General features: G+C 36.0%; 2 protein-coding genes and 1 non-coding gene across 4 annotated transcripts; 2 read left to right on the top strand and 1 right to left on the bottom strand.

Annotated features, from left to right (window-relative positions):
• Nucleotides 1-2,398: 2,398 nt before the first annotated feature.
• LOC135617376 (uncharacterized) lies at nt 2,399-3,256 on the bottom strand. The gene is made up of 3 exons (XM_065117484.1): nt 2,993-3,256; nt 2,767-2,869; nt 2,399-2,634 (listed from the first exon to the last, which is right to left on the bottom strand). Exons 1-3 carry the CDS (start codon nt 3,198-3,200, stop codon nt 2,607-2,609), a joined length of 339 nt encoding a protein of 112 aa, XP_064973556.1. The 5' UTR covers nt 3,201-3,256; the 3' UTR covers nt 2,399-2,606.
• Nucleotides 3,257-3,634: 378 nt separating this feature from the next.
• On the top strand, nt 3,635-3,708 carry TRNAT-AGU (transfer RNA threonine (anticodon AGU)). The gene has a single exon. It is a non-coding gene; the product is annotated as a tRNA-Thr (tRNA).
• A 1,386-nt stretch (nt 3,709-5,094) lies between these two features.
• LOC135617360 (phosphoinositide phosphatase SAC2-like) lies at nt 5,095-20,487 on the top strand. Of its 2 annotated transcripts, none has more exons than XM_065117457.1 (16): nt 5,095-5,701; nt 6,458-6,662; nt 6,762-6,927; nt 7,448-7,670; nt 9,986-10,062; nt 10,262-10,449; nt 10,535-10,632; nt 10,784-10,917; nt 11,017-11,145; nt 13,845-14,334; nt 16,200-16,321; nt 16,453-16,566; nt 17,247-17,420; nt 17,856-17,996; nt 18,767-18,863; nt 19,944-20,487. In XM_065117457.1, exons 1-16 carry the CDS (start codon nt 5,606-5,608, stop codon nt 20,061-20,063), a joined length of 2,574 nt encoding a protein of 857 aa, XP_064973529.1. In that variant the 5' UTR covers nt 5,095-5,605; the 3' UTR covers nt 20,064-20,487. The 2 variants fall into 2 exon arrangements, with proteins under 2 accessions (XP_064973529.1, XP_064973522.1); XM_065117450.1 differs by having other exon boundaries at nt 17,232-17,420.
• Nucleotides 20,488-21,790: the final 1,303 nt, after the last annotated feature.

Raw genomic sequence — 21,790 nt, 5'->3', positions numbered from 1 at the left:
GTCCAGAGACTGAAATGAGTAAGATTCACGCTTGCTGGACTTTGGAGGCAGCGAGACAGTGATTGATGATACAGTACTTTTGTTGAGGGAGGAGCACAACTCAACCGATGGACATGGAGAGGAGGAGCAAGTCCAGTTCAGACAAAATTTGTGGTGGTATTTTCTATCATGTCGATATGGACAGTGTGTTGTCATATGCATGGTGGTAGGTGGGTTAGGCATAGATCATGACAACATGGAGAAGAACCATTCTTTAGCTCAATGATTCAGCCATTCTAATTCTTTTAGATATCAGATCTGATATTATTAAGGCTGCATACATTGATCCTCCCCAGACCTTGCATTGGTGGGAGCCTCCTGCACTAGATACACCCTTATCGGATCTGATATCGATTTCAGTAATTTATCAGACTGGTATGATACCGAGATATCGGACAGTATCTACCTTATGTTTATAGATTTCTGTAAGATTTTTGGAAGACAAAAGGTACATATCAATAGGTGAGATTTATGGGAAGAAGGCTTGGTTTCCAAGGAAAGGTCTAATACCAACAAGAAACCATGCAAATTTAAGGTGAAATGTTAATATCTACGATATGATAACTTTGTGGGTGGTGAAACTTTGGAGATCACCAACTGGTAAGAACACTAAAGACAGGACACAAAGTGGGAAGAATTTCTTTTCAAGGTTTGATCTGGTTAGATGTTTAATGCATACCAACCCAGTACCAGTGACAAAATCTCAGAATCAAGTTAGTCCAAATGAAGTCATAATGGAACTTAGGATTCACTTTTTTGTCATTGGTTTCAGATTGACAGTCCAAAGTCATGCCCTTGATGAATTCTTTAGAAGCAAGCAACTTAACATTATGGGAAGGTGAATCTGATCTATGTTCTTTTCATGTGACAACTTCTGAACTTACCTTGTGATAACCATTGGGTTAAAGCATTATATTCTGGTAATCCATCAAAAATTCTTCAATGGCCTTGTGATTTATTTGTATAAACTTCTCAATTACATATATGCATTTTGAAACACTGAAATCTTAAACCACAGTGCACACAAGTATGGCCATGGCAACTACAGTGATGAATTCATTTGTTTATATATCAGCAAGGCTTTTAAACACTACAAGAGTTTTGCATTTTGTTTCCCATCACCATTGGAAGGTTATTTAATTTCCATTTATTCACCTTGTAAGTTTCAGTGATTTCTGGGAGTATTTGCTTGAATGGTTTCATACTTCCAAAAGAATCTGATGTTATGCAGAAACAGTAAAGATTGGTTTACATACAAACAGATCTTTCATATATGAACACTTGGGTCATGCACAATGTCTGACAATTATGTGTAGATGCAGAATTCATATGTTGTAATACTTCTAATATATGTAGGTCAGGGAAAACTGTGCATAGTATATCATATAAAAGGTATTAAGAAATAAAAACAGAATCCCAAGAAAAAGCAGAGGATTTGTAGGTCAGAGTGGGTGATGTTCACAGATGATCAGGTAGTCTTAGATTTGTTTGGTTCCTGAGAAAATGAAGAGAGATTTGAATCTTCCATTTCCACTAGCAAATAAGAAATAGGAAGAAATATTTGTGATGTGTTCTCCAACAGTCCAAGTTCTTTTTCCCTGATTCTTCGAAGAATCAATTTATGTTACAAGGGATTGTGGTGAATCTGTAGCTCAATTTATGCCCATGCTTCACTGCTCCTACTAAAAATTCTGTTCCTACAATAACTGATGATTAAATCTGCTGGCAAAGAGAGCAACTTTGTTAGATATGTTTATTGTGTATTCTTGATGGCCCAAGACTACTAAACCTCTGCAATTTTAGCTTCATAGCAGGCTGCTGTTTGCAGGTGGTATCAAGTTTTGATGTGAGCACCAACCCAAGCTGTGATAGTGTTCCACTGCACTTCTCAGAGAAGGACAAGATCCTGTGCAATTTGCAGACAGGTTGATGATCTAAAAGGTAGACTAGCCTTATCCAAACCACAAATATGAAACAACAAACTAGATCATGATTTAGCAATCATTGATTTCACATAAGCTGTCTATGATTTTGAAGACAAGCCAGATATTGAGTGAACATATCCATACTGTGCAACATGACACCTGAAATTGTTTTATTTTCCTGAGCATCAGATATTAAATAGCACATGGTTTGACTATTAAATCCTTTTTCCAGTGTGTTTTCAGATGCTGTCAGATGTTTAGGTTTTTTATGAATTAATAATGCTTTGCTGTGTTCTTAAGACTCTGAAGTCCACAGGCTAAGCACGATTTCAAGTTTTGGTGCACCCCCAAGGTTGGATAGCATCCACTCCATTGAGCAGAAGGCAAATCACTTGGTTCACAAACACAGATTACAAAGAGTGGAGAAGGAAAGGTGAAGAAAATGTAGAACCATTTACAAGCTGTGGTAAGATGACTACAACACAAGTGTTTTGACCCCTCTCTCTCTCTCTCTCTCTCTCTCTCTCTCTCTCTCTCAGTGCTTTATTTATACTACTACAAAGATTTGCATGCTATACACAGACCAAGAAACACACAAGCTGACTGCAATTTTGTGGTCATACTTTGTCCTCCATCTCAGTGTCATCTATCCAGAGAGCTTATCACCACCCTACAAAGTAATTACAAGTGCACAATCATAAAAAGAGAGTCTTTGAAGTGCTACTGGCCTTAAAAATGGATGAATTATTAGGAAACATATGAACAAGGGTTTGATGTTCCAAGCAATTAGAGAAGGACCAACCAGTCATAGACGGTGGGGAATCTCGGCTGGGCCGTCTGGATTCCCTCCTCCGCCGGCACCGGTTTCCTCCGCAACCTCTTCCAATCTCCCCAAAGCCCCGGAGCTGCAGCAGTAGTTCAGACGGGAAAAAAAAGCCATCTTTTCGGTCCCGCTCGCCTTCTCGGACCTTCTGGAAACCTCTAGAACAGAAAAAGGAAGAGGAGGAGGCGGAGGAGGAGCAACTCACGTGCGAGGGAGGCGTCGGGGGCGCGGACGATGGCGATGCTACAGACGACCTGTACAACGGCGGCGGAGGCGGAGGAAGGGGAGAAGGAGTTGTACTTGCGGAGCTCGTCGAGCGGCGGAGGCCCGGCGACGGTGTCGTCCCACAGCCGGTCGAGAAGGCCCATTCGAGCTCCAGACACGGAGGAGAGGAACGGCGGGTAGGAATTCATCGCAGGCAAGGATTTCTTTTGGATAAGGTCAACGGTTGACCATTCGATTTGGCTCACTGTGGCGTGACTTGGCCTCCACCCTCCGTCTCTCGACGGCTGCTTCTGATGCAGACGGACTGAAACAGTTAGCGATAATTACTCATAGAAAACGAAGGTAGCGATAATTATTTTTAATATGACTCCAACTCGATATATATATATATCAATCTTAGTGTTACTAATATGAGATTAATCCCTATTTACCGCTCGCACGCCTAAACGGACACGAGACGGGGAAAACGGTAAGACGACGTTGACCAAGTTGCGTCATGGACAAGATCGACATCTGATCGGCCCCACGTTGCCGCCAAAACAACGCTGAGACTGACGTCAGCTTCACCCTGGCCTCGTTCGAATGTCTTTAATTAAGAAACTGTGTAAGTTTACATCAACTGGCTTTCATAGCTCAGTTGGTTAGAGCACCCGTTTAGTAAGCGGGAGGTCTTGAGTTCGAATCTCAATGAAAGCATTACTTTGTTTCATAAATTTTATAGTTTGTAGGGTTTTTTTATTTTTTTGACCCATTTATTTTCCCCCCTAAAAACCTTTAAATCCAATTCTATAGTCTTTGATGCTTTTACCAAATATATTTTTACATAGAAACCTTTAAATCTAACTATCAAATTGTTTGATAGAATTAGCCATCAATCATTTTCTTTATTTTATGTTTCTACACATCCTTTCCCACCCTAAAACCTTTCAAATCCAAGCCATCAACTATATATATATATATATATATATATATATATATATATATATATATATATATATATATACCTCAAACCATCACAAAGATATTTATAACAAAGTGTTTTTTTAATTAATGATAAGATATTTGACTTAATATAATATTTGGAAAGACTTCTTTTCCCCAAGTTTGAGTCAAGTTGACTTATACTTTCCAAACATTGGCTAGTTATTTTTTTAATTTTAATTGAGAATATTTATTTTTTAATAAAAATATAGATAAAACTGAATTCAAATAATTCAGTCTACATTATTATTATTATTATTATTATTATTATTATTATTATTGTTATTTCTACCATTTCAATCCATGAACTCGTCAATATACCATCCGAATTGAAGTTAGAATGATTTGGTCAATTGGGCTCTAAATATAATACGAAAATAAACGAGATATTGAGCTCACAAGTAACAAATGTAATGATCACGCAACCATTACAAACTTGGGAAGAATAGATTCCAAGACTCGGGGCGTTCAACGCCAACTTCTTGTCTTAGATTGCCTCCCCAATGATTGATTGAGTCGGGCACGACAAGTCCAGGGCAGGGACACGTTGCAGCCGCTCGGCCCGAGTCGACCCAGCGCCGCGTGCGGGAGGAGGCCGAGTCCACCACTCGTTTGGGGGGTGGCGTGTCTCTTGCTTTTTTGCCTTTGAATTCCGAGTACGAGTCGATGCGGCCGGCCGCATCGACTCGTCGTTCACTCGGATTCGATGACTTGTGAACCCCGCCGAACATTCCACAGAACGATGGAGAAAACGACTCGTTTCGGTTTGACCCGCTAGTTTGGTCGTCGTGGGACGCAAGTCCGCGCGGGAGGTGAGTCTACGCCGAGTTGAGCTTGACCGATTAGGCCCGACGCGTTTCCCATCATGGCAACGTGCCTACGTTGTTACCTGTTTTACGTGTACCCCCCATAAGCCCCGTATTATTATTCGAGAATTTATGTGGGTCCCTTTCAGTCTAAAAGAGGTACGACGATGAGTGCTTTTGAAGAAGTCGAAAAAGCCTTGATCTCGATCGAAATCTGATCACGTGTCTATAGAGAAGAACAGAAACACAGAGAGATTAAAGGAAGCATGAAATGGAAATAACGCAATAATCTCTCTCTCTCTCTCTCTCTCTCTCTGTTAAGATTTGGATTTTCTCTTTCTCGAAATCAATTGGGTTATTGTGGATTGAAGGCGCCTTCGTGGTTTCGCTTTGCCTCGCCCTCACGATCTCCGACGACGTCCCTCTTCAGCCACCATCCTCCCAATCTCACCAGAATCCAGCGAGAAAACGTGTAAATTCCATCCCTTTTTTTGGCTGTTTTCCGCCTCCAGTTTCGTTTCCAGCTCGAAAGATTCCATCTTTGCCTCTAAAGAACGAAACATTCCCTCTTTCTTGATCATTTTCGAGCTGGTTTCCCTACATTTCGTCTTCTTGTCGGTGCCCCGTGTCCGAGGACGGAGGCGGCTTCTGGCGCAGGAGAGGCGAGGGGGAGGAGCTAAGAGAAGCTGTGGTTATTGAATCGGTGGGAGGATCTGGAGATCCGGTGGCGAGTTGCTTGGTGATCTGCCGGGTTTGGAATGCTCGAGTGATCTGGTCCGACCCCGGGTCTCGCGATCCGGAACGGGATGGCGGTACAGGACGGTGCGGAGGCCCGGATCGCGGGCAACCCCGACGCCTCGAGCTCCTACCTCCATAAATTTAGGCTCTACGAGACACGATCGGTAAGGAGCTTGCTAAAATTCCATCTGTTTCGTTGCCAAAATCAAAAGTGGCTTATCTCTTAGCTCCCACTTTTGATTCGTTGGTTCTCTGCTACTTTTGATCCTGTATGTGCTAAAGCTTCCAAAGTTGTGCTTTGGTGCCTCTTTTGTTTTCTTTTTGAATATCTTAGAGTTCCTTCTCTGGCGTATACGATTTGCTTATCTTTAATCCCATGCTCTGTTCCGAAGCTAAAATACGGAGCCTTTTCTTGATTAATTGAAGACAACAAATTGAGTTTTTCATGCGAGTCTGAGTCATGGTTATTATTGATAGGAAGACAAACTGCTACGTGTTCTTAAAACTTTTCTCAGTGATTTGTTTGTAGAGAACATCTTTCTGGTGTACTACGCATTACAAAAGTTACTTGTCCATCGTATACATCACCTTATTAGTCACATTTGTGCAATATTTGTGGAGTTTAAAATATATTGTTAGTGATTTTTTGGATGCCACATTTTCAACGAGAATAATTCTAACTTCTCAAACACAAAGTAAAACTTTTCTTTTATAATGAACAATTTCTAAAACTACTTGGTAATTAAATAATTATTCACCATTTTGGGACAATGCCCGTACTAATCCCTATGATCTCAGAGGCAATCTGAGTCATTGAAGTTTATACTTTTCTACTGCTAGTCTTTCATTTGCTTTGTTGATTGCTTTCTTATTCATTATGACAAAGATGGTTACTGTTTTATTTTTGTGTTACATTGTAGAAATTTTATATGATTGGAAGAGACAAGAGTAGAACACTATGGAGAGTGTTGAAGATTGACAGATCAGATGCTTCAGAGCTTAACATCCGTGAGGATGCCACAACATACACAGAAAGCGAATGCAATGAGTTGTTGAAGCGAATTGATGAAGGAAACAGGTTGACTGGTGGACTAAAATTTGTCACCAACTGTTATGGCATTGTTGGTTAGTTGACTATCAGCTCATTTTCTGTGTTGCTTATTTGCAGTATTTTAGTTGTCATATCTCAAAACTTTTCATTGATAAGATATATTATCACTTCAGGGTTTGTTAGGTTCTTGGGCCCCTATTATATGTTGCTTATTACTAAAAGGCGGCAAATTGGCATCATATATGGCCATGCTATCTTTGCTGTCACAAAAAGTGAGATGATTGCACTTCCAAATTCGGCCATCCACTCTAATATGGCTTATTCTAAGAATGAAAACAGGTTTGTTCTTTATTATGTTTGTAACATGATACTATAGCTCTTTGTCATTTTGAGTTTGTGGGTTAACTCGACATTTGTTATTTGACTCAAAACAATGATTTAGAATTAAGCTTCTAATTTATAGTTGTATTACTATTGGAGAATGGAGGGTATGCATAAAAAACAGTAACATATAGGCATATGCTTTCTATTCATTTATGAATTCTTCTCTTAAAGTATTTAATAATCTTTGGTTATGAGAGGGCATTATTTTCCAATCTGAACAACTGCTCATTTAGTAGAATTTCTCTCCATGTCACGTGTTTCTCTGCGGCTTTAAGTGGCAGACTGTTATGTCTAAATTACTAGTTCACCTTCATGCATTTTTTCTATGTTGCTATATATTAAAATTTATAATAAACCAGGTTTTATTCTGTCATCTTGTAGTATGTCATGTATTATTGTTGCATCATGATTCTACATCTGTATATTGTCAGAATATAACCTTAAATAAAAAGTTTTTGCCTTAATGATGGTGCAGATACAAGAAGCTATTGTGTACAGTAGATCTTACAAAAGACTTCTTTTTCAGCTACTCATACCATGTTATGAGAAGCCTCCAAAAGAACATATCTGACAGTCAAAAAGGAGAAGTGTTGTATGAGTCCATGTTTGTCTGGAATGAGTTTTTGACACGTGGAATCCGTAATCAACTTAAAAATACTCTATGGACAGTTGCCTTAGTATATGGTTTTTTCAAGCAGGTAAGATGTTTTTACTTTTAGAACTAAAATTCTTTCTCCAGCATACAGGTTCTCCTATTACCACGAGTAACTATTTCTAATGCGTGGTCGCCTTGAATAAATTCATATGGCTTTCAGCTCTGGTTGGAAGTGTTTTCTATTTTTCTTATGATGTTTACTTTGTGAATCATATTGAACTATAAGGTCACGGTTATTATATCTCGGTGGGTTATCACAATCTCTGAAAATATTTGGTTCCTGTGTTGCTCAACACGAAATCAAAAACCCATCCTCAGTTATCTATACAATTAGGGATATATATTTGAAAATCTTAACATACCTATAACTCATATCTGGAATTCTATACGATGTATAACTGTAGATTTCATTGGTGCCAAACACTATAGAATATATCCACAACTTACCTCAATCTAATAAGTATTGACGGTGTCTGCTAACATTTTGGAAGATACCTAAAAAGAAGAACCATGTTAATTTGATTTCATTTTGTTGTCAAGTTTCGTCCTTCACTAGATACAACATGTTCAAATGACTTTGACCATGATACAACCTGTTCAATTGGCATTAGCTTCCAATTTCTCAACAACTTTAGATCAGTATATAATTTGATAGTTGCGACAATAACTTGTATCTATAAATTATAGTCAAGGCTGGCACATGTGTATTATTTTAAAAAATTCTTCACAGAACCGTATGGTTCATGATACCTAAATCACAAAATTCTGTGAAGAAGTGTTAATCAATGAAGCAGAACAAGAAAAATTAGCTCAACATTTGAAAGTCGGTAAGGTACCAACTGAAGGGATAATGCATATGGAGGAAGAAGTGCAGGACCTCAGCTCCCATCAAATGCTATGAGTTATTAAGCAGTCATATATCTGATTCATGTATATGTTGCATATTGAAGTCAGATCTCCGGCTTACTATATTGATGGAGGATGTCTATTTGCTCTTACAACCAGGGATTCATCAAATCCCTATTACTCGGGATAGATAAGACTTAAGAGCTCAAGTTGTATACATCATCGAATTTTTCTCACTTTGAATTACAAATTTATTCTCCAATCCACGTTTATTTTCTTATATAAGTAATCATTCTTATTGGAGTGAACTTTAGATGAAGAGAAAAATAATGCTTGTTCTGGTCTGATTAAGGTCCTATAGGCTGACCTCTGTATATGTACTTCCATTCTGTAACTAATGCCGAAGCTGGTACTACAAACATGCTTTGTTTCCTTGGAGTCACACCTAGAAATATGTCTCACACTGAATATGTCCCACACACTACAATGAAGTCAAACTATCAGGAAAAAAGAGACCCACCTTCTTTAAACTTTTCGTAAAAATCAATACCATTACAATTATATCAAAAAGTATCTTTTCTAGGGATACAAGATTCTTCAAGATAAAGGCTTTTTTAATATAGTAAATCTCATATTTATATAAAGTGTCTAAAAAGACTTTGAAACTACTTACAACTTGATTCTTAGTAGTTTGATGCATGGTTCATCTTAATAGTTCATACCGGTATATCGATCAGGCATTGGTATGGTAGGTACTGAACCGAACTGATGTATCGACACATGGTATGTGAGATGTCCCAACAAATCGATGTATACCGCCCGTACCATTCCCTTATCGAAATGGTACATACCACCCATATCAGGTGGTATATTGCGGTACGATGAACCTTGATTTGATGACTCTCCCGACACTATTTATATAACATGACATGGATGTGCCAATACTTCATATCACTAAAAAAAAAGGATATAAGATGGCATAGATAAAAATTTTTGGAGTAAGGAATATTGTAATATCACAAGGTTTGACATTTATATGATATAGTAAATATTCTGACTTATTTACTAGGAACAATCTGCTTTTAGTAACTTAATACATAAAAAATGTAAAGAAGATAGTAAGATTGGTAGGATTTTCTTTTTGATAATTTTCAGGTTTTAAATACATTTCCTAAATCTTCTGACTATGATTAGGGATGCTAATGTTTGGCAGTTAATATTCTATTGGAACTTTGCCTCTGATTTACTTTATTCAGCATATTTGTCATTTTGGTTGTCCAAGTTTTCATGAAAAGGCTCATTGATAATTTTTCTAACTGTAGGTTATGAATTCTAACATTTTCTCTAAGTTAAAAGTATCATTTAAATTCTTGAGCATCAAAATTTTTTTTCAAAAGTTGGCTAAGAACTTATAAGTCATTATTTCCATTCACTTGTTCTTTGACATTGACCTTGATATTACTCAACACATCAGATAATGGAGCAGTGATGGTTTTTGTTTTCTTTATTCAGGCAAAACTTTCAGTATCTGGGAAGATTTTTAAATTGACACTCATCGCTAGGCGGTCACGTCATTATGCTGGCACTAGGTTGTTATATATTTCTGTCCTTTTCTTTATTTACCATGTTTGTAATGGTTTGACCAAGTATAACCCTGGTGATGAGAGTAAAGATGATTGATGCTCAGTACTTCGCATATTATGATATGTGAAGATTAAATTTTATGACTATGATGTTCATCTTTTTTCCCTCTATTTTTCTATTGTTGTTCTGGCTCTTATTGATCAGATATTTGAAGCGTGGTGTTAATGAGAAGGGAAGAGTCGCAAATGATGTCGAGACAGAACAAATTGTTTTTGAAGAAATTCCTGGAGGGACTCCAACACATATTTGTTCTGTTGTTCAGAATAGGGGTTCCATACCACTGTTTTGGTCACAGGAAACTTCAAAGCTAAATCTTAAGCCTGATATTGTCTGTAAGCTTCAAACTTGCTGCAGCATGTTGAACACAACTACACATAATGTTTTTCACTGTTTTATTTTCTCTTCCCCTTTTTGCAGTGCATAGAAAGGATAAAGATTATGAAGCCACCCAACTTCATTTTGAAAATCTTGTAAAAAGATATGGGAACCCTATAATCATTTTAAACTTGATTAAGGTATGCTCCATATTAAGAGCTTTCAAGAGTTTCTTTTCTGTATGAAATATAGACAGAAAATTTGCTCATTTTAATAGCTTTACACTATAAATTGGATATAATGGTCACTTCTACCACTATCTTTGTATGGTTCTTTTTTTTGTTTCAACAGTCAGAAGAGAAGAAACCTCGAGAATCTATTCTTCGTGTCGAATTTGCTAATGCCATTGAATTTCTGAATAAAGATGTACCAAGCGAAAATCGTTTAATGTTCCTGCATTGGGATCTCCATAAACATTCTCGAAGGTAACTTCCCCCTTGTGACAGAGGCTCCTTGTCATTTCTCTAATTTGAAACTGCAATATTTTTTGTGACGGTGTTCTAATTCAAGAATTTTTATTGCAGTAAGGCTAAAGGTGTGCTTACTTTGCTGGGAAAAGTTGCAGCCTATGCACTGAATCTAACTGGCTTCTTCCATTGTGAAGTTACACCAGCTTTAGAGTTTGATGGTGCTTTAAGAGAACCTGTCATTTTGTAAGAATTTTATACTTTTCATTTCCTGCTTTAAAATACTGCACCTGTTACATATCTTTCCCTCGGTGTGATCCTTGGGTGTTCCAAGCTTTTCTCAATCTTTCTTCTATAAAAGGTTGATTTTATGCTGGATCTTTTATTCACATAAGCGCAATTAGGAAGTGATTTTTATAATGTGGAACTGGTATATTAAATTTTAGGTTTCTGGAATATTACTTTCTCTCCGTCTCCACCAAGATAAGATATACAAATTACCTGGTTATATTCTGATTCAGGTGGCAGTTCACATCTTCAGAATCCAATCCAGTGGACCTCTTGCTCTAGGTCTACTGTTACCAATATTTTGTGTTTATTCTGCCCTTTTAGATTTATTCAGGAAGGTAATGTTTATGGATATGTTTCCAAAGCATATCTGCAGTATAAATGTTTATATCAGCCATGAGACCTTTGTTAAATTATGAGATGGTTTATGCACCCTCAAGAAGTTTTTCATGTTGACTTTTGATGAGAAGCAGATGTATCGAGTATTTTTGATGCTTAAGAAAAGAAGTAGTGGCTTTTAACAGACACTTTTGGAGTAGATCTCAAGATGTTATACTCTTATTTGCTTTCGGTGTGATAAAAATGGTTTGTTGGAAGGCTGTGCCATTCATTCATGCAAAAGTAGATTAACAGGTTCGACTAATAGCACTCATATTCAGTCTTGAGATGGAGTCTCTGTTGTCAATCTCTCTGATCCTGGAGCAGCTGATGCTGTCTTTGACTTCTTCTAAGACTGCACAATCATTATTTCGTATGGTAATCCAGCATATTAGACAAGGATGTAAAGATCTTGAACCAAACGCAAGTATCACGTTAAATATGCTTCTTCCAGAACCAGTTAGCAGAATTGGGGCCTAAACTTTTACAGGAAAACCCTTATGTTAAACTTCTGCAAATTGTATGTTAAGCTACTGCCAGATGCCATAGCCCACTTACAGATCAAACTATACTCTTTTTGTTTACAATGTAAATCTTAGTTGGTAAGCACTTGGAGCTCAGTCTCTATGCCACTAGATTGAAATTTAAAACCTTTCATTAATGAATTTGTTATCAGATTCTTGGCTATCTAAGCACAAGGACTCTATTGATTACTATAATGATTGAAAAACCATCTTATCTTGGCAATGAAAGCAATACTTGTCAAAAGTGGTCCTAGTAAAGTCTTTTAGAAATTTAAGGATCCAACGACCTTTTCTAGCAGTGGATGGCTTTTTTTGAAGTTGTAAACGGCTTTTCAAGCATTCAACCTCATGCCCATTTGGCAAATGTGATAGAAAAACCATCTTATCTTGGCAATGAAAGCAATACTTGTCAAAAGTGGTTCTAGTAAAGTCTTTTAGAAATTTAAGGATCCAACAACCTTTTCTAGCAGTGGATGATTTTTTTTTGAAGTTGTAAATGGCTTTTCAAACATTCAACCTCATGCCCATTTGGCAAACAGCAATGTAAAACTCTCTGTGCTCTGAACAGAATCCCCATTTGAATATGTTACCACAAGTTTGAATGAGTGTCTAATTCTCTTAGTTTTAAATACATTTACACAAAGGAACTCATGCTTTCCTTTATTAGATTTGTTCTATAACATGGGCAAGACATTTTTTGATTGACATGGATAATGTTTGATTCAAAAGGAACTTGGTACATGTTATGATAATCATGAATCTAAACAGTGATATTATTGTACTGATTGTATTGTACTAGTTCAAGGCCAAACTCGTAGGACAATTTTACTGATTATACTGACATATACTGGCACATCTTTGTGTTTTTCTAATATTCTTGGTAGTATACAGAGGCAAGGTTTGTCGTACCATGGTATGCTGCCTGGTACGGGTGGTATGTACTGATCCAACAAGGGATTGGTTTGAGCGGTACACCCAGTCTGTCAGTATATCCCACTGTATCATATGTCGGTATGTCGGTATGTATCATACCGATGGTTGATCAATATACAGGTATGGACCGGTAAAACGAACCATGTACTGAGGTACACTGGTCAGACATTGTGGTTTGTATCATTATTTAAATCCTTGATGAAACTCATCAAATAAAATGCCGTCATTTGAAGTTTGAACAAAGTCGTCTTATAATCGTATCTCTAAACTATCACGCTGTAGGTAGTTGGTGAGATTTTTTTCTTTTCACCTTCTAATTCTGTGATGAAACCAGACAAACTCTTTTGGAGACTTCCAAAAATTTAGGTATAGATTTGGGTGGTTCATTTCAGGTTAGAAACTGATTTAGTACTTCTCTTCGTTTCACAGAAATGCCTAAAAACTCATAACTATGTTTCGTACTAGATGTAATTAGAGTAAACAAACCATTTGTTATTGTCACGTACTCTCTGGGCATTCTTTAACATGATCATAATGTTTATCAATGAAGAAATATACCTACCCAAAGATTAAGTTGTGTAGTGTGGCTGTGCCAAAAAGGTATCAGTGTGGTATGTCTCAGGCTCTATGCGTATCACATGTATCATGCCATAATCTGGAACAGCTGCATATCTGGATTCTATAAATGATACAACATGCAGAATTCACCCTTTTTTTTTATCATGTTGCCTTCCATGTAAATTCCTAGCACAACATGCACCTTGATCCTTGACCCTGGATATGTTTCTTTTTTTAACTATTGTTGCTGCTGCTGTCCCATAGGAAGGACAATGTTGATCCCTGGTCATCTAGTTATCTTGATAACAACGACAACAGCAACAATGACAACAACACAGATGGTGATATTATCCACGGAGATGGTTTCCAAGAAGATAACATGATGGAAGATAGTTCTCAAGAAGAAAAAACTGTTGGAGATGGTTCTCAAGAGGATAACATGGTGAACCATGCTATATCTGAGCAGAGAACGGCAGAAAATGAAGATAGCAACCGTGGAATTTGTCTGACTAAATCAATTAGATTTCAGAAAGGAGTCCTGCGCACAAATTGTATAGACTGTTTAGATCGCACTAATGTCGCTCAATATGCACACGGTTTAGCTGCTCTTGGGCATCAGCTTCATGCTTTAGGCCTAATACGTATACCAAGGATTGATTTAGATGCCCCTTTGGCTGATGATTTGATGAGCTTTTATGAGAAAATGGGTGACACACTTGCTCTACAATATGGTGGTTCTGCTGCTCATAACAAGGTATACTTGTGGATGGTAGTTATTGTTTCTCATTTCATATCACTTGGAAGACCATTTTTTATTTGCTTTAATATCATAAATTTGTTTTAACCTTTTCCTTCTATGTACATTTGGAGTCACAAGTTCTAAATTATTTTAGAGCTTCATTAAAGGAAAATAGAACATCAGCGTTTTAGGTGATGTATATAAAGCATTGTGCTTTACTAGATTTGCCAGTACATGTTCTTTTATTTGTAGAAACAGCACAATCTTTACATTGAATGTGTATATGCTATAATAGTTGGAGCTTTTCCAAGTCCTTTTATATGTTTGCAAGTTAGGATTTAAGTTTAAAAACTGTTACACTTTTCAACTTTTTTGGCATGCTAGCTTTCTACACACATCTGTAATTCACACGCATATGAACATTTAACAATAAAGATATCATGGCCATACTTTTTCAACTGGAGAATTTATACCCAGAATAACTAGTCAATCTGAACAAATCTTAATTTTTGGAGAAACCCAGTATGTTTTTTTTTCTGAAATTGCAGAATGTGAACTTAATAATTTTGGTTTTAGTGTTATGTGGTCTGTTGTCATAGTTGGTCGATGGGAAATATTGTTTGCTTTGTCTGACATCCAAATATTGTTTTCCATAAAGTTGATGAAACATTCAGTAAAGCTATCTGTTTCAACTTTTAAATCGACACTTTATTCCCAACTAGTTAGCATTTATCTAAATAATAAAGGTCATGAGATCAATAATTGGGTTCTCTGGAAGCGCCATTCTCTAAGGTTTGAAAAGAATGATAGGTGATAAAATGGTTGAACATTGGGTTCTGTAAGAACCATTTGCTTAATTGTTGTTGAGATTAAATATTTTGCTTTAAGGATAAGTACTTATTTGGAGAATATTTTCCTAAATTGCATATAAAACACAGAGCTCACTTGTGAAGAAGGTTATCTGATCTCGTTCTGTTGAAATAGATTGTGATACCCTATGGTTCAAGTTCCAATTCTTTGCTTCTGCTAGGGCTCATATATAAATCCAAGCTTCTCTTTCTTGTTAAATGGAATTTGGTAATGAAAATATAATAGGTGATTTTAGTAGAGTTTTCATGATAAAACATGCTGCATGTTATGTCACTTGAAAACAAGACTTATAAATCTCGACCCAAGCATTTGAGTTACCAAGAAACTAAACTTCGACAGATTTGGATCCTTCCAAGTCATTAAAATGGATTTAATGAAACCAACTGATCTTTGATTTTGTTGCACATCAAAACTGATACAAGAGAATGGCTTTAATCATCAATGCATGATTCGGTAAATCTAACTTGTATACTACATAGAAATACAAATATTTGTGTGTTTATCCATCTATACACCGTTATTTAAATCTGAAAAGCAAACATATATGATAAGTTACATCAATAGTTTGATTATTCTGATTTTTAGAAAATTCTGTATCATTTTCAACTTCAAGAACTGATTTGAACTTTCTACTCATCATTTCATAATGAAGTTAATAAGAAGTTGAACTGTTTTAATTTTAATCAAAGTGGTGTAATTTCCAGTGTGTTTGCAGATACAGTTTTTCTTGACTACTTTATTTACTGATTTGCCCTTCTGTGTGGGTCTTAGTGAAAAACTTCTACATGGCCTAGAATGGCTGTTAATAAACTTTTATGAATATGAGCAACTTCTTTTGTCTTAGAATTCTAGACCAACTGTAGTTCCAAATTTGGTTATTACTTGTTTTCTTCTAGTGTACTTAAGAATTAAGATAATAAGTGCTTTGTTCTTCGTATTATTATTTTTCACATGTGAAGGGCATCTTGATCTACTTATGGGTTTGTCATTTGCTCTGTGATACTCGATAGATATTCTCTGAAAGAAGAGGCCTTTGGAAAGCAGCAGTACAATCTCAAGAGTTCTTTAGAACACTTCAAAGATACTACAGCAATGCCTATATGGATGCTGAAAAGCAGGCTGCAATAAATTTGTATGTTGAAAGCAGTGATTTTCATTCATTTTCTCTGAAACATATTACCTTAAATTATCAAAACTGAGTTTCAGTTTTTTGCGATCTCCACTAAACTTCCCTTCTCAACTAATCGGCCTTGTAAAATGCAGATTTCTAGGCCATTTCCATCCTCAACAAGGGAAACCAGCAATATGGGAGCTGGACTCTGATCAGCATTGTAATGTGGGGAAAAGTGTTCATGGTTTTGTTGACGAATATTCCAGGTATATTTTTGAGTATTTTTTGTGCTTGATAAACAACATCTTCAGCTTCCTTGTCAAGCCATGATTAGAAAGGCTTGCCTTCACATCTTTTCTTTTGCTGTCTTCTTTTCCCCTCAGTGAGATTAATCTTTCTATGTACTTCTTTTCCTCGTCTAAAATTCTTGTAATTGCACGATCTATTATTCCTTTATGATCTTCAAATGCTGCTATCAGGTCCAATATCTTTTTTAAGTAAATAAAGTTAGTTCTACAGGATACAAGAAAAGATCTTGGTACTGTGAATGAACCAATAAAGTTCATTTTTAAATGTATGAAAAATGCAAGGGAAGTCCATTTGAATGTTTCAGTTACGATGAAGATCTCCTACAGCCTAAAGAAGTTAGAACTCAAAACAATTTGTGCAAGTTAGTCTATGGGGACAGTTCGCCAGAATACTGTAAAATCTAGGTGCCTTTCTATGATTTACCTAGATGTTTGTTGTCTCCAAAATTAAGGCCTTTAGGAGCAAAGCAAGATCAAGACCCACAATTTTTCTTTGGATGATATTCTTCCAGTGTTTGATGTCCTTGACAGCATGAATTACGTCATCAGGCCTTTGAATCTATAACATAGTCTAGAATTTAAATATGTATGTGTTATTTTAGTTGATATTCATATATTTTCAGGTCATTTATCAAAAGATCCTTATCAGATGGCAACATTCTTTGTGAAAGCAATATGCCTTTCTCCGGCCATCCTGTTGGTCAGAGAGAAACCTCAACATTATCTGGAAGAAATCAACAGGAGCATCAAAAGAATCTTTCTGATTCAACACCAGAAATTTCAACTTGTGAAAGTGATATATCATATTCCAGGTCAGTTGCTTCAGTTTGCAGTCTCATTGGATAAAAAATTAAATTCTGACTTTTTTCTTATTTTCTGGGCATAATTTAAAAGTTCGTCATCTTTTTAAAAGAAAACTTGCATCTAGACAGCAGTAGAAATAAATCTAAAGCATTTTTCATATTTAATTGCCTAAACCTTACAACTAGAAGACTACACACACTTGTATTCTTGTGTAACTTTTGTTGCTGGAAGAAGATGAACTCATTTTTTCACCTTACTGGTCTTTGAGTAAAGTTTTGATTTTCTATGATCTAGCACAGTATGGTTTAGCTATATTGCTTCATTAATTTCATGCACTGATCAATGGCTTGTGATGCTCCTGCCTGATGCACTTCGGAAAGGGATTTCTTGATAATTTGTTCATTATCATAAGTAGTCTAACTTTCTTTACCTATCTTCTTTAGGTACACTCCCATGATGTCTGGAAGGCAACTTTTTGCAGATAGTGAGCACACTTTTGTCTATGAACACGGGGATTCGAATTTTCTGGTTCTTGATTGGCTGTCATCATCTGGTAATTCATGTGATGAAGAAATTTGCGATAGGTAATCCTTTAGTTGTAGTACTGCTATGATGTTCATCTGCTAGGTCTTGTTCTTTTGATTTTCTGGACTCCATGTGTCTCTCATGCTTATTTGGATGTCTGATTCTCCATAGTCTGTTCATGCAATACCAATGTTTGGTCACTTGAGTGACCCTATAGATACATGTTGCAGAAGAATCTTTGTCGATAATTATATGAATATCAGGTTTGAGTTTCTATTAATATCACAAGAATAATATAGATTGGATTCCATCTTGATCTCTACTTTTGCACATATGGTACTTTCTGGGTTCAAGGAAATTCAGAATTTATCTTGAGTTGCTTACTACTACTAACCTCCCCATCTCTTCAAGATCACTTGTTCCATTCTGCGGACTGTTGCCCATCTTGATCATCTTAAAGTTGTTCTTGTCAGTGCAGACTGAAAAATAATCTGTTTGTGCTGAATGTTAACAATGAAGACCAAGTGCAAAGTCAGTTCTCTTTTAATTCTTTGGCCTCTCTGATCCACTTAAGGTTAAGCTGTCTGAGCAAATTTCTGTGGCACCAATAGTGTTTTTTTTTTTTTTTAAATTGAGCCTCGTTTGGTCAACGAGCATTTAAACTCAGTAGAATGAATTGCTAAATCAAACTTTTGTTTGTTTAGGCCCATGTAGTTATCTGGATCAGATGTTGTGTCCAATAGAACAGTTTCAAATAATCTCTTTCTGTGCAAATATTTAACCTAAAATTCTGAGATATTAAAATAAATAAAAATGTATGTTGCTGCAGGTTGAACTCCCCACTCGAGAATTTTTCTACTGAAAATGTTAATGGCATAAATGCTGAGGCAACCCCACCTCTAAGTGAAAATGGATCTGGCACTAAGGTCAGTATGCTTGTTCTCATGACCTTAGTATTTTTTTTCCAGTCAGAACTTCATTGACGAATTGAACATTTTTCAATACTGAAATGAATTACTTCTTTACTTTTCTTTATCAATTTGGTTCCTCTTAAGTTAAAATACTTAGTCCTCAGAAATTGAATGGAATAATATCACAGAACTGTTAGTCCCTGCAGATGCAAATGTCAGGCAAACTTTAAAATGTTTTTATTCCAGAATGGGTTTTATTACATAATTATGCATGCATCTAATGGAATTTGATTGTAGAAATATTCAGATTACATAATATTGACAGATGATGATCTTACATGTGGAAATTTATTTATTTATATGGAGTGTAATTGCGAAACCAAGTTAGTTTTGTTGATAGATTTACTAATATAGAAATATGCATACATATAAACAGAGCTATATTACTTTGTGATTCGTCATATTCTAGTCCATCTTCAGCTGTTCTAAGAAAAAAGAAGAAATAAAGCATATATACATTATATTCTGTGAATTGAGCTGCTAGCACTTTGGAAGAATATTGTCTATGTACCAAAGACTCTTGTGAACCTTGTCTGATTGAGTGATCAACCTGTTGTTCCTGATCTACAAGTACCATAAAACAGGAAAAACTGTTTTGTTTGGGTTCTTCCACTGAAGCATCAAGGGGGCTAATCATTCAACTAACATTCTGCAATACTTTGGATCAAATTTGATGTTACATTTTTCGAGAAACTAGAAGTTATACAGATGATACACAATAGAGTATTCATGTTTCTCTATTTTGCAGTTATTTATTGTACATGTATGTCTCTGTATTCATCTATGCATTTTTAGTTGTAAGATTAGTTGGTACTTGCACAAAGTTGACCATATTTTCATATGGTTATATATCTGTATGTGCATGTTCATGCTTTCTCCCTTGAGCAAAAGCTTTGCCATTACTTTTGCAGCAGCATGGTTTTCGAATCAATCAATTTTTGGCATATAAATAATTTAATAGAACTTGTTACTGTATTGAACTGTTAGCTAAATTATAGTTATGTATAATTTAGTTTGTGACTATCTTTGTTGCAGGGAAAGCAAACTTTGGAAAAGGAGATGACTTATGATCCTCTTCGAAACTACGATACCCTTGGTGAATTTTCAGACAGCTTTATCCGTTGGGTTAATTACGGAGAGACTTTATGCCATTGATGTGTTGTACGTTCTAGTTAAATTGCTCCATGCCCACCCGGTCCTGATCATTCCGCCGAGATTGCACACTGACTTGATGATGCCATAGAAAGCGTGAAATGGGTTGGAAAGTTGAAACCGCAAGGTGTGGACATGTTTTTGTGTTGAAGCATCATCCTTACTCATCCCAGCTTCATTGAGAGAGGTGCAAAATTTGCATTATTCGGCAGCGACATCATCTTCCATAGGCTGACAAAAGTATATGTAGGCAAATTCTTCTGGGCTCCTCTGAATAGAAACCCAAAGTCCAAATCAATGTAAATATCGATATAGACATGGTTGCAGCTAAACAATCATCAATTCTTTTTCCCTAATTCTCAAGTCTTTGGTGTATGTTCTGCTTGTATTTGCCTAAATGAATAAACTTAAGATCAAAGTTTCTCTACCTTTTCTGTACTAAATACCCGGGACTCGCATTTCCGGCAGTCAACTAAATACAAGCTCCTGAATTTATCATGGTTGCAAGTTGCTTGCTTGCTATGTTCTCATCTTGTATCGCACTATATCGGTTTGGCCTGGCCAATGTTTTATGTATCAGTATGATCGAAACATAGTGATCCGATGACATCTAATGGTATGGGTAAATATTTTGTTTGACGATATAAAGGATAACCATAACACTTGAATGCAACATTTGCCGTTCATAGAATTAAGGCTGTTAATACTGACTACAGAGGACCCCATTATCAAGGTTAATAACCACTATTTTAGGTACAAATTTTATTATCCTTGTCCATTTAAGAACATATGATGATCAATATTTTTTGGATGATCATGGTTTGGATTATTATGAATGTTATAATATTTTTCAAGATTAAGAGCATGGTGAGTATGGGTGTTCAAACCAAACTTGAACTTGAACCATAACAAAAGTTAGATCAGTTTGCATACTTTTCTTCCATTCGATTAATCGATATGAATTGTCCAATATCAATCAAATTAAGTCCATTGCCTTAATTCGATTAATCGATTCAAACCAACATAAAAACCTCAAAGGCATGGTATAATTATACATTTTTATTTATGTTATCATTTTTTTCCTCACATTAATCCTTATCAATAGCCAGATAGAAACTTTTTGAAAATGTTAAGGATGACAATTCAAACAAAAAACTTTTGAAAATATCGGCCTAATTGGATTTAGATTCTAATTTTAAAATTAATTAAAATTAAAAAAAACAATTAATCAATTGGATAAGTCCAAACTAGTTTCGGTTGAAAGTATTTTGAAGTTAATAGAATCAAATTAGTTTTTTAGTTTGGTTCAGTTCGACCCTTAACGGTTCGGTTCGAACCGATTTGAACACACGAGAATAAATAATATATATAAATTTTTTGAACACATGATGTAATATTTTAGATACTGATTTGTATTATTATGAACCTCATACTATATTTTTGAAGATTGAGGGCACAGTGAGAAGAAAAAGAAAGAAAATTTATATATATTGTTGATTTGATTAAGACCTTCATCTAAGCCATAATAAGATTACTGGTGATATTTGCATGATAAATGCGCAACAACTGTGCTACATCTGAACCACTCACCACCTTTACCTGCAGAAGTGACTGCAGAAAAGGCTTCATCTAACTATGAATGCATGCATAGCTTCCCAACTTTGATCTATCTTCCAAAAACAGCCGTAGCTGTTTTCCTTTCTCGAGCTTCATATTTATCGCCACCCTCA

This window comes from Musa acuminata, chromosome BXJ1-3, assembly GCF_036884655.1.
Source record: "Musa acuminata AAA Group cultivar baxijiao chromosome BXJ1-3, Cavendish_Baxijiao_AAA, whole genome shotgun sequence".
NCBI lineage: Eukaryota > Viridiplantae > Streptophyta > Magnoliopsida > Zingiberales > Musaceae > Musa > Musa acuminata.
Note: the sequence above shows the minus strand (reverse complement) of the source record. Positions and strands in the feature narration are given on the sequence as shown.

Coding starts and splice junctions, on each gene's coding strand:
- LOC135617376 (XM_065117484.1), bottom strand. CDS start 3,200: ATGAATTCCTACCCGCCGTTCCTCTCCTCCGTGTCTGGAGCTCGAATG. Junction 2,870..2,992: donor CCCCGACGCCTCCCTCGCAC/GTGAGTTGCTCC, acceptor CTACTGCTGCAG/CTCCGGGGCTTTGGGGAGAT. Junction 2,635..2,766: donor TTCCCCACCGTCTATGACTG/GTTGGTCCTTCT, acceptor ATTACTTTGTAG/GGTGGTGATAAGCTCTCTGG.
- LOC135617360 (XM_065117450.1), top strand. CDS start 5,606: ATGGCGGTACAGGACGGTGCGGAGGCCCGGATCGCGGGCAACCCCGAC. Junction 14,335..16,199: donor GTTCTGCTGCTCATAACAAG/GTATACTTGTGG, acceptor GATACTCGATAG/ATATTCTCTGAAAGAAGAGG. Junction 18,864..19,943: donor AAAATGGATCTGGCACTAAG/GTCAGTATGCTT, acceptor TCTTTGTTGCAG/GGAAAGCAAACTTTGGAAAA.